General features: G+C 36.2%; 1 protein-coding gene across 4 annotated transcripts in view; it reads left to right on the top strand.

Moving 5' to 3' along the window:
- Positions 1–3,235: 3,235 nt before the first annotated feature.
- The window catches only part of MSR1 (macrophage scavenger receptor 1), a 79,072-nt gene continuing 67,462 nt past the window's right edge, over positions 3,236–14,845 (top strand). For 2 of the 4 annotated variants that reach the window (XM_068970176.1, XM_068970179.1), the window contains exons 1-3: positions 3,236–3,272; positions 12,150–12,256; positions 13,374–13,487. In XM_068970176.1, the coding sequence (XP_068826277.1) occupies positions 12,154–12,256; positions 13,374–13,487 (217 nt within the window). In that variant the 5' untranslated portion in view covers positions 3,236–3,272; positions 12,150–12,153. The remainder of the gene's footprint in view (positions 3,273–12,149; positions 12,257–13,373; positions 13,488–14,845) is intronic. The other 2 variants (XM_068970177.1, XM_068970178.1) reach the window with 2 other exon arrangements.

The following is a 14,845-nucleotide window of genomic DNA, read 5'->3' as shown; positions in this document are numbered from 1 at the left end:
TCAGACTTAAATTGAAGAAAGTGGGGAAAACCACTAGGTCATTCAGGTATGACCCAAATCAAATCCCCTATGATTATACAGTGAAGGTGATGAATAGCTTTAAGGGATTAGACAGAGTGCCTGAACAGAAGTTTGTACAGGAGGCAGTGACCAAAACCATCCCAAGGAAGAGAAATGCAAGAAGACAAAGCTGTTGTCTGAGAAAGCTTTATAAATAGGTGAAGAAAGAAGAGAAGTGAAAAGCAAGAGAGAAAGAGAAAAATAAAGCCAACTGAATGCCGAGTTCCAGAAAATAGCAAGGAGAGATAAGAAGGCCTTCTTAAATGAACAACGCAAAGAAATAGAGGAAAACAATAGAATGAGAAAGACTAGAGAGCTCTTAAAAAAAAATTGGAGATACCAAGGGCATATTTCATGCAAAGATGGACATGATGAAGCAGAAAAACAGTAAGAACCTAACAGAAAAAGAAGAGATTAAGAATAGGTAGCAAGAATACACAGAAGAAATAAGCAAAAAAGTCTTAATGATCTGGATAACCACAATGGTGTTGTCACTAACCTAGAGCCAGACATCCTGGAGTGTAAAGTCAGATGGACCTTAGGAAGCATTACTATGAACAAAGCTGGTGAGAGTGATAGAATTCCAGCTGAGATATTTCAAATCCTTAAAGATGATGCTGTTAAAGTACTGCTCTCAATATGCCAGCAATTTGGGAAACTCAGCAGTGGCCACAGGACTAGAAAAGACCAGTTCTCATTCTAATCCCAAAGAAGGGCAATGTCGAAGAATGTATAGACTACACTGCAATTGTGCTTATTTCACATGCTAGCAAAGTTATGGTCAGAATCCTTCACGCTAGGCTTCAGCAGTATGTGCACTGAGAACTTCCAGATGTACAAGCCGGATTTAGTAAAGGACGAAGAACCAGAGATCAAATTGCCAGCATCTGAAATTTATAGAGGGTTATAGAGAAAGCAAGAGAATTCTAGAAAAACATCTACTTCTGCTTCATTTACTGCACTAAACCTTTGGCTGTGTGGATCACAACAAACTGTGATATTAAAATTCTTAGAGATGGGAATACCAGACCACCTTACCTGTCTCCTGAGAAACCTGTATGCAGGTCAAGAAAGCAACAGTTAGAATTGGATATGGAACAACGGACTTGTTCAAAATTGGGAAAGGAGTATGTCAAGGCTGTATGTTGTCACCATGCTTATTTAACATATTCTGTTTATATCACGTGAAATGCCAGGCTAGATGAATCACATGCTGGAATCAAGATTGCTGGGAGAAATATCAACAACTTCAGATACACTGATAATACCACCCTTATGGCAGAGAGTGAAGAGGAACTAAAGAGCCTCTTGATGAGGATGAAACAAGAGAGTGAAAAGGCTGGCTTGAAACTCAGAATTCAAAAAACTGAGATCACGACATCCGGTCCTACCACTTCATGGAAGATAGAAAGGGAAAAGGTGGAAACATGACAGCTTTTATTTTCTTGGGCTCCAAAATCACTGTGGACAGTGATTGAAACTGTGAAATTAAAAGATGCTTGCTCCTCGGAAGGAAAGCTATGGCAAACTGAAACAACATACTGAAAAGCAGAGACATCAGTTTGCCAACAAAGGTTTGTATAGTGAAAGCTATGGTTTTTCCAGTAGTACTGTACAAACATGAGAGTTGGACCATAAGGAAAGCTGAGTGCCAAAGAATTGATGCTTTCAAACTGTGGTGCTGGAGCAGACTCTTGAGAGTCGTTGGACAGCAAGGAGATCCAACCAGTCCTTCCTAAAGGAAATCAACCCTGAATATTCATTGGAAGAACTAATGCTGAAGCTGAAACTCCAATATTTTCCAGTGAGTTTGGAAAATACCCTGATGCTGGGAAAGACTGAAGACAAAAAGAGAAGGGGCTGGCAGAGGATGAGATGGTTAGATAGCATCACTGACTTAATGGGCATGAATTTGAGCAAACTTCAGGAGATAGTGGAGGAAAGAATAGCCTGGTTTGCTTCAGTCCATGGGATTGCAGAGTTGGACATGACTTAATGACTGGACAACAAAAAGATATAGAAGCAGGTCAAAAGAAAATACAGTGAGTTCTGATGTTAGTCTCCAGGTCTCCTAAGAATCTGGTGACCTAGTGTGGTCACAGAGTAGCCTTCATGTTGGTCTAGCCTGGGTTGATGTCTGCAATCCTATTCTTGGCTCAAGCTGCCTGGCCAGCATTTGTGCTGCCAGCTTCATTGCCTGTTACTATTGCTGTTACAATGCTACTTTCTTTTCTGCTTTCTTTTTTCAAGCACTGTGCACTATTCCTGGGTTCTCTCTACCAGGGGTTACTGTTCTGTGGTGCCAGAACATCATTTTGACCATCTCTTGATAGAAAGTAGGATCCCTCCCTCTTTGAGCACCATGAAGTGCCCATGAAATATAAAGTAAACACTTTTCCGCAAAAGAATCAGATCTAAAAATTAGCTCAATAGTGTATTTTTTTTCACATGTCCTATTGGAACTGGAATGTGATTAAATAAATGAGATTAAAAAATATGTAAAACTCTGACAGGTATAGAAGATGAAAGTCATTCCTTTGTTCTGATCCCATGCCCGAGACCCCTTTCCTCTATTATACTTCTCAGGAAATAAATAACTTTTTAGATGCTCAAAGGGATCTACAGAAATTGCTAACATCACTATAGACAGAGCTGAAGTGAGCAGTAAGGGATTGCTGCTTTTACTTGGTGGGTATCCTTTCCTCCTCTGCTTTGTGTTTGAAGCTAGAGATAAGGGATCTAGGGAAAAGGATTAAGAAAAACAAATCACATAAACATAGAGTCTTCCCTCAAGGTTATACAGTATGAAAGAGATCATGAGTATTAGTGGAAGATATTGAGATTAATAAAAGATTAATAGTAATGAGAATATTATAGAGCAGACCTATCTTACAAAAAGGAAAAGATTAATCTTCCATATGTTATGTATGCTGTTACAATAACCCCAATTGTTTTTCATTTGACTTCTCTTTTTCTTTTGTAATGTCCTAGATGGAAAGAGGAATGAGTTATCTGACAAATTTAGATTCTGCAAACTTGTGCACTGAGAAGAGTACTATTGAAATACACTGTTAAGAAAGATTTTCAACATACAAATGTGTCATTTCCTTTCTTCTTGTGCTGTGCTGAAATATTATGTGATAAAGGTTTTAGGTTTCAATTGTTACAAGAGGGAAGTGGATAAATCAGTGCTGCCGTCTTTAGGACATATGGTAAAAGAAGTTTTATTTGTGTTTTCTCCCAAATTGCTTCTGTTGAATATATGGGTCTACTCTGTATATTTTTGTGTGTCTACATGTATGTGTGTGTATGTTGTATGAGAGAGCTGTTTACATATGTGATCAGTAATTTTTGGTACAATTTTGAATCCTATCACTAATAACTCATTTTGATTGTTTCAATGATAGAGATTTCTGCTAGGTTTTCTGTGGGTGAAAAATGTATATATGTGCACAAATATATATGACATATATATATGATACATATTTTTAAGTTGAACTAGCAAGAAATTTTGGGCATATAAATGTGCATATTTTGTTGCAAATTATTGGCTTTACTCAATGTGATTAAATATATCTTAGTCTAATCTTAGTTTTTACATAATACTCTTGACTTTAATCTAATACTTTTATTACCTCTATTGCTCATATAACAAATATTAGTTGGGCATCTACTGTGTGCACTTTCTAGATGTAAGGAAGGGACATAAAAAATGAAAGTCTCTGTCTTTAGGAAAATCAAGATCTAAGGCAAATTGGCATAATATAATTTGAGCACCATAAAAGTGATATGCAAATGCTATATGTAAATACTATGAGAATACAGGAGAGGCCAAAATTACTTCAAGAGGAGAAAGAAGAGTCTTCATGGAGCTGTTAGAATTTACATTCATCTCGAAGAATGGTTAAGATGTACACAGCATAAAATGCGATTAGCATTCTCATTAGCCACGTGAAAATAGTGATAGAAAAGTCATAAAACTGAGATTATAAATGTTTTATACAGGAATTAGGAGCTGTTTTTTTGGTCGTACACTGCCTACCTTCAGGTCCCAACTTCCCCGTTCACTAGTTGTGTACCATTAACTGGATACTTAAATGTTTTAGGTCTTGGTTTCCCAGCTTGTAAAATTGAGAACATACCTCATGGTGCTGTTGTGAGGATAAAATAAGAAAATTTCATATTTAAAAAAAAGTGATGGTTTAAAATAATGGTGATTCATTTATTTGTGGTTGTCTATGTATCAGACAATTTATAAAAATTATTTATAATCCTCATAATTTTAAATTCATATTATAACCATATATATCTGTGTATATATAGATATATATCTGAGATATCATTTAGCTCTCACTAAAATCTAAATGATTCTAAAATAAACATTGTTACTGAACAGTGGTGAATTTGGTTTAAAACATAAGTGACTAGAATCTCTGTAAATGTGTACAGTCTTTTTAAAGAGAAGTCAGACAGTGGATACTAAGAAGTTTGAGATAGTATTCCTGTTATCTGATAGTTCAACATATAATGAATTACCTAAAGAAACATTTAGGCTAAAAAGGAGAAACCTAAGTTATGCAAAGATTTCCAGCAGCAGCATCTGTATCAGTAACACATTGCCCTTCAAAGAACAGGGAACATATCTTATTTTGAAGAATTATAAGAAAATGGCTGCATAAATAAGGTACATATATTCAATGAATTATTATGTAGCCCATCATTTTAAACTTGAAAAAAATAATTTCAATTATAGAGATACTGATATGAATTTAAGGGAAATACATAAAACCAGATGATAACATACATTATAGTATCAATTTGTAATGTGGATGCACTCAATTTTTTCCTTTATTGGGGTGATGGAATGTTAGAAATTTTGTCCCAACTTGTCTTCAGTAGTGTTACAATATTTTTATAATAAAAACAGGAATAAAGAAAAGTATGTTTCCAAACAGAATGATACTGAATTTCTTTCATTAAGGTTTTCCTGTTGTAGCTTCTATAAATTTTTCACCCTCTTCATGAAGAGCTGATACTGCAGAGAGGTGTTTCACTTCTCATGAGAACGTGCTTTTAATAGATTACATACACTCAGAAGATTTCACAGTTCTTTGTCAGTGCATTGACATTTGATAGGAAGCTGTAACATGTGAGGTTACTTTTTCTTTTAACTTTGGAAAAAGCAGTTAAAGGCTCATTTGGATTGTGTGAATTGTCCGCTGGCTTCTAACAAAGCCTCACATGTGTATGTTTTCTAACATTCCTAAACAAACAGCACTGATAGAGTAAGGAGCTGAAGGAATCCAGTAAGTCTAACAAATCCCTCTGAGGCAAAAGTGGGAACCTTGGGGGTGAGATATTTTTGTTTCAGTTTCCTGTTGACACAGGATTCAAAGGAAAAACCTTTCATTTACCAGTAGATAGCAGAACAGGTTTTTACATTTCTTCATTACACTAATGCAAACTTTCCCTGAAGCATGACTCCAGGTATAAAATCCAGTCATCTTGCAAACTATTTTGTCTTTCATTTATTTGTGGAATTTCTCCTAATGTTCTTATGTACATGATGAACACCAGTGACAGGAACTCTATTCATTGAACCAAAGAGATAAAAACCACTGAATCATGACTCTAACTTGTGTGAGAAGAGACAAACAATAGACAAGACAAATAAAGGAAATGTATTTCATGTTGGATGGTGATAAGTTGGGGGTGGGGGGCAGATCAAGGCAAGAAAGAGAAGAGGAAGTGAAAGAGGTAGGTTTCCATTTCAGATCTGATGCTGGAGAAAAGTCTGTCTGAGTGAGTGAGATGGGAATGTATTTATAGGATTTCAGCAGAGTGATACATCTGACTTACTTTTTTAAAATTAATTAATTAATTAATTTTAATTAGAGGCTAATTACTTTACAATATTGTAGTGGTTTTTGCCATACATAGACATGAATCAACCATGGGTGTACATGTGTTCCCCATCCTGAACTCCCCTCCCACCTCCCTCCCCATTCCATCCCTCAGGGTCATCCCAGTGAACCAGCCCTAAGCGCCCTGTCTCATGCATTGAACCTGGACTGTCGATCTATTTCACATATGGTAATATACATGTTTCAATGCTATTCTCTCAAATCATCTCACCCTCACCTTCTACCACAGAATCCAAAAGTCTATTCTTTATATCTGGTTCTCTGTTGCTGTTTTGCATATAGGGTCATCATTACCATCTTTCTAAATTCCATATATATGCATTAATATACTGTATTGGTGTTTTTCTTTCTGACTTACTTCATTCTGTATAATAGGCTCCAGTTTCATCCACCTCATTAGAACTGATTCAAATGCATTCTTTTTAATAGCTGAGTAATATTCCATTGTGTGTATGCACCACAGCTTTCTTACCCATTTGTCTGCTGATGGACATCTAGGTTGCTTCCATGTCTGAGCTATCGTAAACAGTGCTGCGATGAACATTGGGGTACACGTGTCTCTTTCAATTCTGGTTTCCACAGTGTGAATGCCCAGCAGTGGGATTGCTGGGTCATATGGCAGTTCTATTTCCAGTTTTTTAAGGAATCTCCACACTATTCTCCATAGCGGCTGTACTAGTTTGCATTCCCACCAACAGTGTAAGAGGGTTCCCTTTTCTCCATACCCTCTCCAGCATTTATTATTTGTAGACTTTTTGATAGTAGCCATTCTGACTGGCATGAAATGGTACCTCATTGTGGTTTTGATGTGCATTTTTCTGATAATGAGAGATGTTGAGTGTCTTTTCATGTGTTTGTTAGCCATCTGTATGTCTTCTTCGGAGAAATGTCTGTTTAGTTCTTTGGCCCATTTTTTGATTAGGTTGTTTATTTTTCTGGAATTGAGCTGCATGAGCTGCTTGTATATTTTTGAGATTAATTCTTTGTCAGTTGCTTTGTTTGCTATTATTTTCTCCCATTCTGAAGGCTGTCTTTTCACCTTGCTTATAGTTTCCTTCATTGTGCAAAAACTTTTAAATTTAATTAGGTCCCATTTGTTTATTTTTGCTTTTATTTCTATTACTCTGGGAAGTGGGTCATAGAGGATCCTGCTGTGATTTATGTCAGAGAGTGTTTTGCCTATGTTTTCCTCTAGGAATTTTATAGTTTCTGGTCTTACATTTAGATCTTTAATCCATTTTGAGTTTATTTTTGTGTATGGTGTTAGAAAGTGTTCTAGTTTCATTCTTTTACAAGTGGTTGACCAGTTTTCCCAGTACTACTTGTTAAAGAGATTGTCTTTCCTCCATTGTATATTCTTGCCTCCTTTATCAGAGATAAGGTGTCCATAGGTGCGTGGATTTATCTCTGGGCTTTCTGTTTTGTTCCATTGATCTATATTTCTGTCTTTGTGCCAGTACCATACTGTCTTGATGACTGTAGCTTTGTAGTATAGTCTGAAGTCAGGTTGATTCCTCCAGTTCCAGTCTTCATTCTCAAGATTGCTTTTGCTATTTGAGGGTGTTTTTTTGTTGTTGTATTTCCATACAAATTGTGAAGTTATTTGTTCCAGTTCTCTGAAAAATACTGTTGGTAGCTTGATAGGTATTGCATTGAATCTATAGATTGCTTTGGGTCATATACTCATTTTCACTATATTGATTCTTCTGATCCATGAACATGGTATATTTCTCCATATATTTGTGTCATCTTTGACTTCTTTCATCAGTGTTTTATAGTTTTCTGTAAATAGGTCTTTTGTTTCTTTAGGTAGGTTTATTCCTAAGTATTTTATTCTTTTCATTGCAATGGTGAATGGAATTGTTTCCTTAATTTCTCTTTCTGTTTTCTGATTGTTAGTGTATAGGATTGCAAGAGATTTCTGTGTGTTAATTTTATATCCTGCAACTTTACTATATTCATTGATTAGCTCTAGTAATTTTCTGGTGGTGTCTTTAGGGTTTTCTATGTAAAGGATCATGTCATCTGCAAACAGTGAGAGTTTTACTTCTTCTTTTCTAATCTGGATTCCTTTTATTTCTTTTTCTCCTCTGATTGCTGTGGCTAATACTTCCAAAACTATGTTGAATAGTAGTGGTGAAAGTGGGCACCCTTGTCTTCTTCCTGACTTTAGGGGAAATGCTTTCAATTTTCCACCATTAAGGATAATGTTTGCTGTGAGTTTATCATATATGGCTTTTATTATGTTGAGGTATGTTCCTTCTATGCCTGCTTTCTGGAGGGTTTTTATCATAAATGGATGTTGAATTTTGTCAAAGGCTTTCTCTGCTTCTATTGAGATAATCATATGGTTTTTATCATTCAATTTGTTAATGTGGTGTATCACATTGATTGATTTGCAAATACTGAAGAATCCTTGCATCCCTGGGATAAAAGCCACTTGGTCATGATGTCAATCTGACTTACTTTAGAAAAGGACCATTCCAGAAATTGTGTGGAAAATAAAATGGAAGGATTAACATGAAGCTGAGAGACCTATGAAAAAGTGAAAGTGAAAGTCACTCAGTCGTGTCTGACTCTTTGCGACCCCATGGACTATACAGTCCATGGAATTCTCCAAGCCAGGATTATGGAGTGGGTAGCCTTTCCCTTCTCCAGGGAATCTTCTCAACCCAGGCATCAAACCCAGGTCTCCCATATTGTAGGCAGATTCTTTACCAGTTGAGCCACCAGGGAAGCCCAAGAATACTGGGTCTTCCCAACCTAGGAATTGAACTAGAGCCTCCTGCATTGCAGGTAGGATTCTTTACCAACTGAGCTATCAGGGAAGCCAGAGAGACCTATTGGGAGCTATTAAATTAGCCCAGGATTGTAATAACAAACAGATGATATAAATGGGTGGCATGCCAACATCAGAAACCCTGGAATAAGAAAAGTTAGGTTGATGTGAAAAGTACCCCATTGTAGCTAGCTATATTATATCTATCTTTCTTTCTATCTATCTCTTTATTTATAAATCTGATTCTGAGACATGAGATCTGAGCTGGGTATATTGGCTTAGTCAGCATGTAGGCAGTAGTTCATGCCATTCAAGCCATGGAAATAAATGAGCTTCTCAGGACAATTTTGGAGACTGAGAACAAAAGAAAGTAGTAATAGGAAATGCCAGCAATCTTATGGCAGCATCATCTATGATTAATTTAATCTTTTTTTTCAAAGCAAAAAAGTATATTTCATGATTAACCAACTCTTGTTATAAACCACTCCAGAGAACAAACAGAACTCATTGTTCACCAGAGTAACCAGAGGGGATTCTTTTTCATTCATCGCTCCACTCAACAGACTTTAGTGTTCATCTCACTTTCAGCTCTCTGTACCTCTGTTGTCCACATGTAGTCATTCAGTCTAACCCACTTGTAGACATTTATTAGAGGGTTTTCTTTTTCAGAGATTTTAAATCTACCCAAAGAAATCATAGTTTGAAATCCAGTAATCTGAAAGATATATATTATCATCTAAAGCCCATAAAGGATAGATGGAAGTATAGAGGCCTAAAGAAAAACAAAACTGAACTTAGTCTCTGTTCAGTTCAGTTCAGTTCAGTCACTCAGTAGTGTCCGACCCCATGAATCGCAGCATGCCAGGCCTCCCTGTCCATCACCATCTCCTGGAGTTCACTCAGACTCACGTCCATCGAGTCCGTGATGCCAGTGCCCAAATATTCAACAAGTATATATCAAGTGTACTCTATACTCCAGATTGCTTTAGGCTCTGCCAATATAATATTGAACAAAACTAGACATGGTCCCACCTCTTCTGTAGCTCACAGTCTAGCGAGATTTATCAGATTTAAATTTTTTTAAATTTTGCAAAAATATTTTTTAAAAAGAAATTCCCATCTAGAAGACTGACTAATATAAGGCTATTTCCTTTGTATGTAAGTGAAAATGGAGTCATAGTATCTCAGCTACTGGGACCAGAACCAGAGTCAAACACATTGAGAAGGGACTTGTGAGCAGACTTACAGGGAAATATTTCTAGGTGCATAGCAGGGGTACCTCAATGTATACTTGGCTGTTGAGTTGTTAAGACTCTGGGCTTCCAATGCAGGGAACATAGGTTTGTTCCCTAGTCAGAGAGCTAAGATCCTGCATGCCATGGGATACAGCAAAAAAAAAAAAAAGTAGACTTTGTGAGCCCATCCTTTATAAACTGAGTTCAAATGTTAAAAGCTTTGCCAGAGTCCCAGTGCTTTGAACTGTAGTTTAAAAAAGAATTTAGCTGTTTCATTGTCATCTCATTCTTGAAAGTAATGTTTTTGATTTTTTCCCATGGCAAGTTAAAAACTATCATCCAAATCAAATAATAGAGTGAATTAAAAAGGCGAGAAATGGCAGGAGAGTCTGGGTCTGAATTAATCAGTTTGGTTTCCTATAATAGTGTTCGCCGATAATTGTTTATTTAGTTTTACCTCTGCCTAAGCAGTGTTCTTGCCTGGAGAATCCCAGGGACAGGGGAGCCTGGTGGGCTGCCATCTATGGGGTCGCACAGAGTCGGACACAACTGAAGCGGCTTAGAAGCAGCAGTAGCAAGAAAAGGGGATGTCGTCCTAACTTCCCCCCTCTGCCAGCTTCCTCCACAGTGACTGAACCGTTTAAAGAATACACTCCTTGGTTAGATCGACCAGACTTACAAAAAAGTAAAACCGATTTACAGAATGATGTATGTACAAACTGCAAAATAAAATAACTCCTTGGAAATATATTTTCTAAATATATTGACAGGAGTTGCCACATCCTTATTTTCAGTACCTCTTCCCAAAGCAGGGTGAACATTTGCGTATGAATGATTGCCCATTTTCTGGAGGAGATAAGAGTTCAGTGTCCTGAAGTTACCAGGGTACACAGTTGCAACTTCAGCTGTGTTAAATCCATAACTCAGCATTAGAGAAAATAAACAATGATCAGAAGATGTTGGCTTTATGCTAAACTTATCAATCAAATGAATTGAACTGTTTCCAAGAAAAAGTCATACAGTTTCTTTTGACAAATGTTCTTAAAGTTGTGGTCCTCAGACTGGCAGCAGCAGCATGACTAGAAAACTTGTCTGAATTGCAGATTGTTGTTGTTTAGTCTCTAAGTCCGTGTCCAACTCTTCTGCGACCCCATGGACTGTAACCTGCCAGGCTCCTCTGTCCATGGGATTTCCTAAGCAGGAATACTAGAGTGGGTTGCCATTTCCTTCTCCAGGGGATCTTCCCTGATTGGGGATTGAACCCCATGTCTCATGCCTTGGCAGGCAGATTCTTTACCACTGAACCACCAGGGAAGCGTGAAAGTTGTTGATCCCTACCCTAAATATGAGAAGTTTTGCAGGTTGGGACCATCAATCTGTTTTAAAGTAAGCCTTTTAAATGATTCTAATGCATCTTAAAGAGACATAGATAGAGAGTAGGTCATAAAATATGTGTGTGTACGCTCAGTCGTGTCCGGCTCTTTGCAATTGTGTTTTAAAAGGTACAAGCACATATCTGAGGTGCTGCCAATGTATATAGTGAGGGAAGTCTTGATAGGAAAATATATAAGAAAATTTTTTTAAAAAAAGGAAAAGAAGGGAAAGGAAAGGAAAATAAAAACTTAGTTTTTCCTGTGGCTCCTTATCTTGTGACTGGACTTTGTTTTCTGTTTCTAAAGGGATAAACAGATGCCTTGGCAGAAGAAAATTTGGCTGATAAAGCTCTGATAAAATATCACGGGAAATATTTGTTTCAGATTTTCAGCTAGTACTTGTTCTAAGGGAAATTCTTTTTAACTTTTTAGCTAAACAGTTGTTTTCTGCCAGTTGAGAATTTTTCCTTTTTTAGCTAAAGAGAGCAAGGTTACCTCTCACTCTAAAAAAACCCACATACTTCAATCATAAGTGTACATTTGTACATGGAAAAACTCATGAGTGGGTTCCATGTAAGTCTGTCTTTTAATGTTGAAATGAAAATTCATGGGTAGTTATGTTGGCATATATTTGACAGAGATGTATGTAAATGTAATTAATTATACTTGTTCCCTGGCTAAAATTGGATTTTAACTGTAAATTTCAATGTGAAACATGATGCCAAAGGGCCCTAGCAATTCTGTGTGTAATTAACGTGTTTTTCCATGTGTTTGATAGAAGTATGGCACAGTGGGATGACTTTCCTGATCAGCAAGAAGACACTGACAGCTGTACAGAGTCTGTGAAGTTCGATGCTCGCTCAATGACAGCTTTGCTTCCTCCCCGTAAGTAGAATAAGGGAGGGTGCTCATGGACATTGTCCTTGGAGTTAGTGAGACTGTAAAATTTTGGTCATGAGACTTACTCTATCTGCCTGGTTGGATCTCAGTCTTAGTCACCTGACAGATGGAATATCCCATCTTGCTTGTATTGTGGTTGCTCCTTCTCTTTTTTCCTTCATTTTCCCCCTTTTCCTTATTTTTTAAATTTTCTTTACCTAATTTTTTCCTCCTTTTTCTGTTCAATTCCTCATAGAACATTACTGAACACTACCTAAAATTTCATTTTAATTTGCAACCTGAAAACAAAATTTCCTTCTTTTTTGCTAAACAACAAAAGCAATGGCCATAGGAAAGAATGTTTTAATGAATGTTTTATTTACTTAACCAGAGAAACATCTTCTGCTAGTAAGATTCCCTCTATATTGAGTTAACTTTTCTACAATTAGCATCTCAACATATGAATTGCTGGTTCATATAAAGAAATAATACTAAAATATTAGTATATTCTGAAATATCCAGAGGATGGGCTTTACTGATCCATTCCAATGTTTAATCAAAGTGTGAATTTTGTTATTTATTTTTTTTCAGCTTGTATTCAAATCACAAGAGGCATCCAAATACAAAATTATTGAGGTAGAATGAGAAAAGAAAATTTACATAATTACCATCAGAAGTAATGTTTTTCTTATTCCACTTAAAATCTGAAAAAATATATATAATTATTAATATATGGTTGCTTGAGGAACTTTATTTTCATCCAGAATGTTCACATTCCCATGTGAAATAGAATAAAATTTATGTTTGTGTGTGTTTTGGTATGGTATCAGTATTAAAATTTATCAATGAATGCATCCAATGAGACAAGTATGGCTTGGAGAAGATAGTAACTTTGTCCTGGATGTTTAGTTAGTGGATAGATCAAATGTCCACAGCAATTTCTGTATTGACTTCTCCTTTTGACTGTCCCTTTTACTTCCTGCTGAATAGATGAGAACCTATTTCTTGTTTCCTTCTTATTCCAGTAGGTTTGATACTAACCATATAATTGGAGATTTTAAAAAGTTTTAATTAAGTAAGATGAGTAAGTTCTCTAACAGGAGGTTGGACTTTTGTTTTTTAGATCCTAAAAATGGCCCAACTCTTCAAGAGAGGATGAAGTCTTATAAAGCTGCACTGATCACCCTTTATCTCATTGTGTTTGTAGTTCTCGTGCCCATCATTGGCATAGTGGCAGGTACAGTACTCTAGTTCTGAAACTCACCTAGTAAATTATTTAGTGCAGAAGCAGAAAGAAGCATTAGTCTTTGGTATATGGCAAGTTAGTAAGAATTTGAACTTTAGATCAAAAAATATTCCTCAAATTTATTTCATGGAAAAAAAACAGATTCTGCAAAGTTATTGCATAAAAAACTTTAAATAAATAGCCTAGACAATGGAACTTTAAGATAAAAATATGAATATGTAAAGGTAAGATGGAAAGAATTGACCGTTTCAGCAATGTTATCATCTGAAGTCCTGTGAAGTTCTAATGATGCGTCATAAATTTCATGGTAAGCATTCTAGTTGCAAATGTGAAGATATAAACATGATTGTTTATTTTAGCAATGCCTAAAATATAAAAACAATCCAATTGTTCTGGAAAAATGCTTTTATTCCTAGTATTGAGAGCAGAAAGAAATATCCCTACAAGTCTTCAGAGGAAACCTCAGAAACTAGTGACCTATCCCTCAGCAGTATTTGTCCTTTATATGGTCACATATTTCATGAGGGTTTTATTTAAAACCTCTCTAAAAATGAACTGATAGCATCCTTTCAAACAAACAAACAAAAAAAATAGAACACTTTGCTTGGGTCCTACATGATATTTTTCAGGTATATATTTGTTTTGAAGAGTTTGGCTTGAGTTGGGGATACATCTAAAGAGTTTATACAGGGAGGGATAGCTTGCATGTAACTTAAGCAAATTTATAAACATTATTTCCCTCAGGACCATTTTTGAGGGATTTGATTGACATTTGAATTTATTTGCCTTGTAGCTCCCTTTTCCTCTGAGAGTGACAAAATATCTAGACATATGCTTGAACAAGAGATAGGCTGGGAGGAAGATGTGTTTTTATGTGCATACTAATCAGCTTAACAAGGAAATGCTCCTAATATAAGGCCATACCTCCTCTGTCAAAAGGATATTCCAAGACAGAACCAAAATTTTACTAAGGAAGAAATGATAATGAAAGCAACAATGACTTTAACATTTTTGAGCGTTTACTATGTTCAGGCCCTGGGCTATACATTTTCCACAGATTATCTTAAGACACCTCACAGTTACCCTTGGACAGACATATGCTTACCCTCATCATCCTCAAAAGAAAACTGTTCAGTGATGGAACTGAAGTTCCTACCATGACTCCTGACTCCTATCCTCTGTGATCTACTATCTCCCAGTACAATCCGGTGTTTAGAACAAACTATGATTGGCCACTAAAAAATTAACTTGTTGTAACATTAGCCAGGAAAATATTTTCCCTATGTAAAAGTCAGATACTATTTTGGATGTCAAAAACAAAAGCCAACCACAACCAATCAACTAATCAA

The sequence above is a fragment of the Capricornis sumatraensis genome, chromosome 4 (genome assembly GCF_032405125.1).
Source record: "Capricornis sumatraensis isolate serow.1 chromosome 4, serow.2, whole genome shotgun sequence".
Lineage (NCBI taxonomy): Eukaryota > Metazoa > Chordata > Mammalia > Artiodactyla > Bovidae > Capricornis > Capricornis sumatraensis.
The sequence above is the reverse complement of the archived record's forward strand: the minus strand, read 5'-3'. Positions and strand labels throughout refer to the sequence as shown.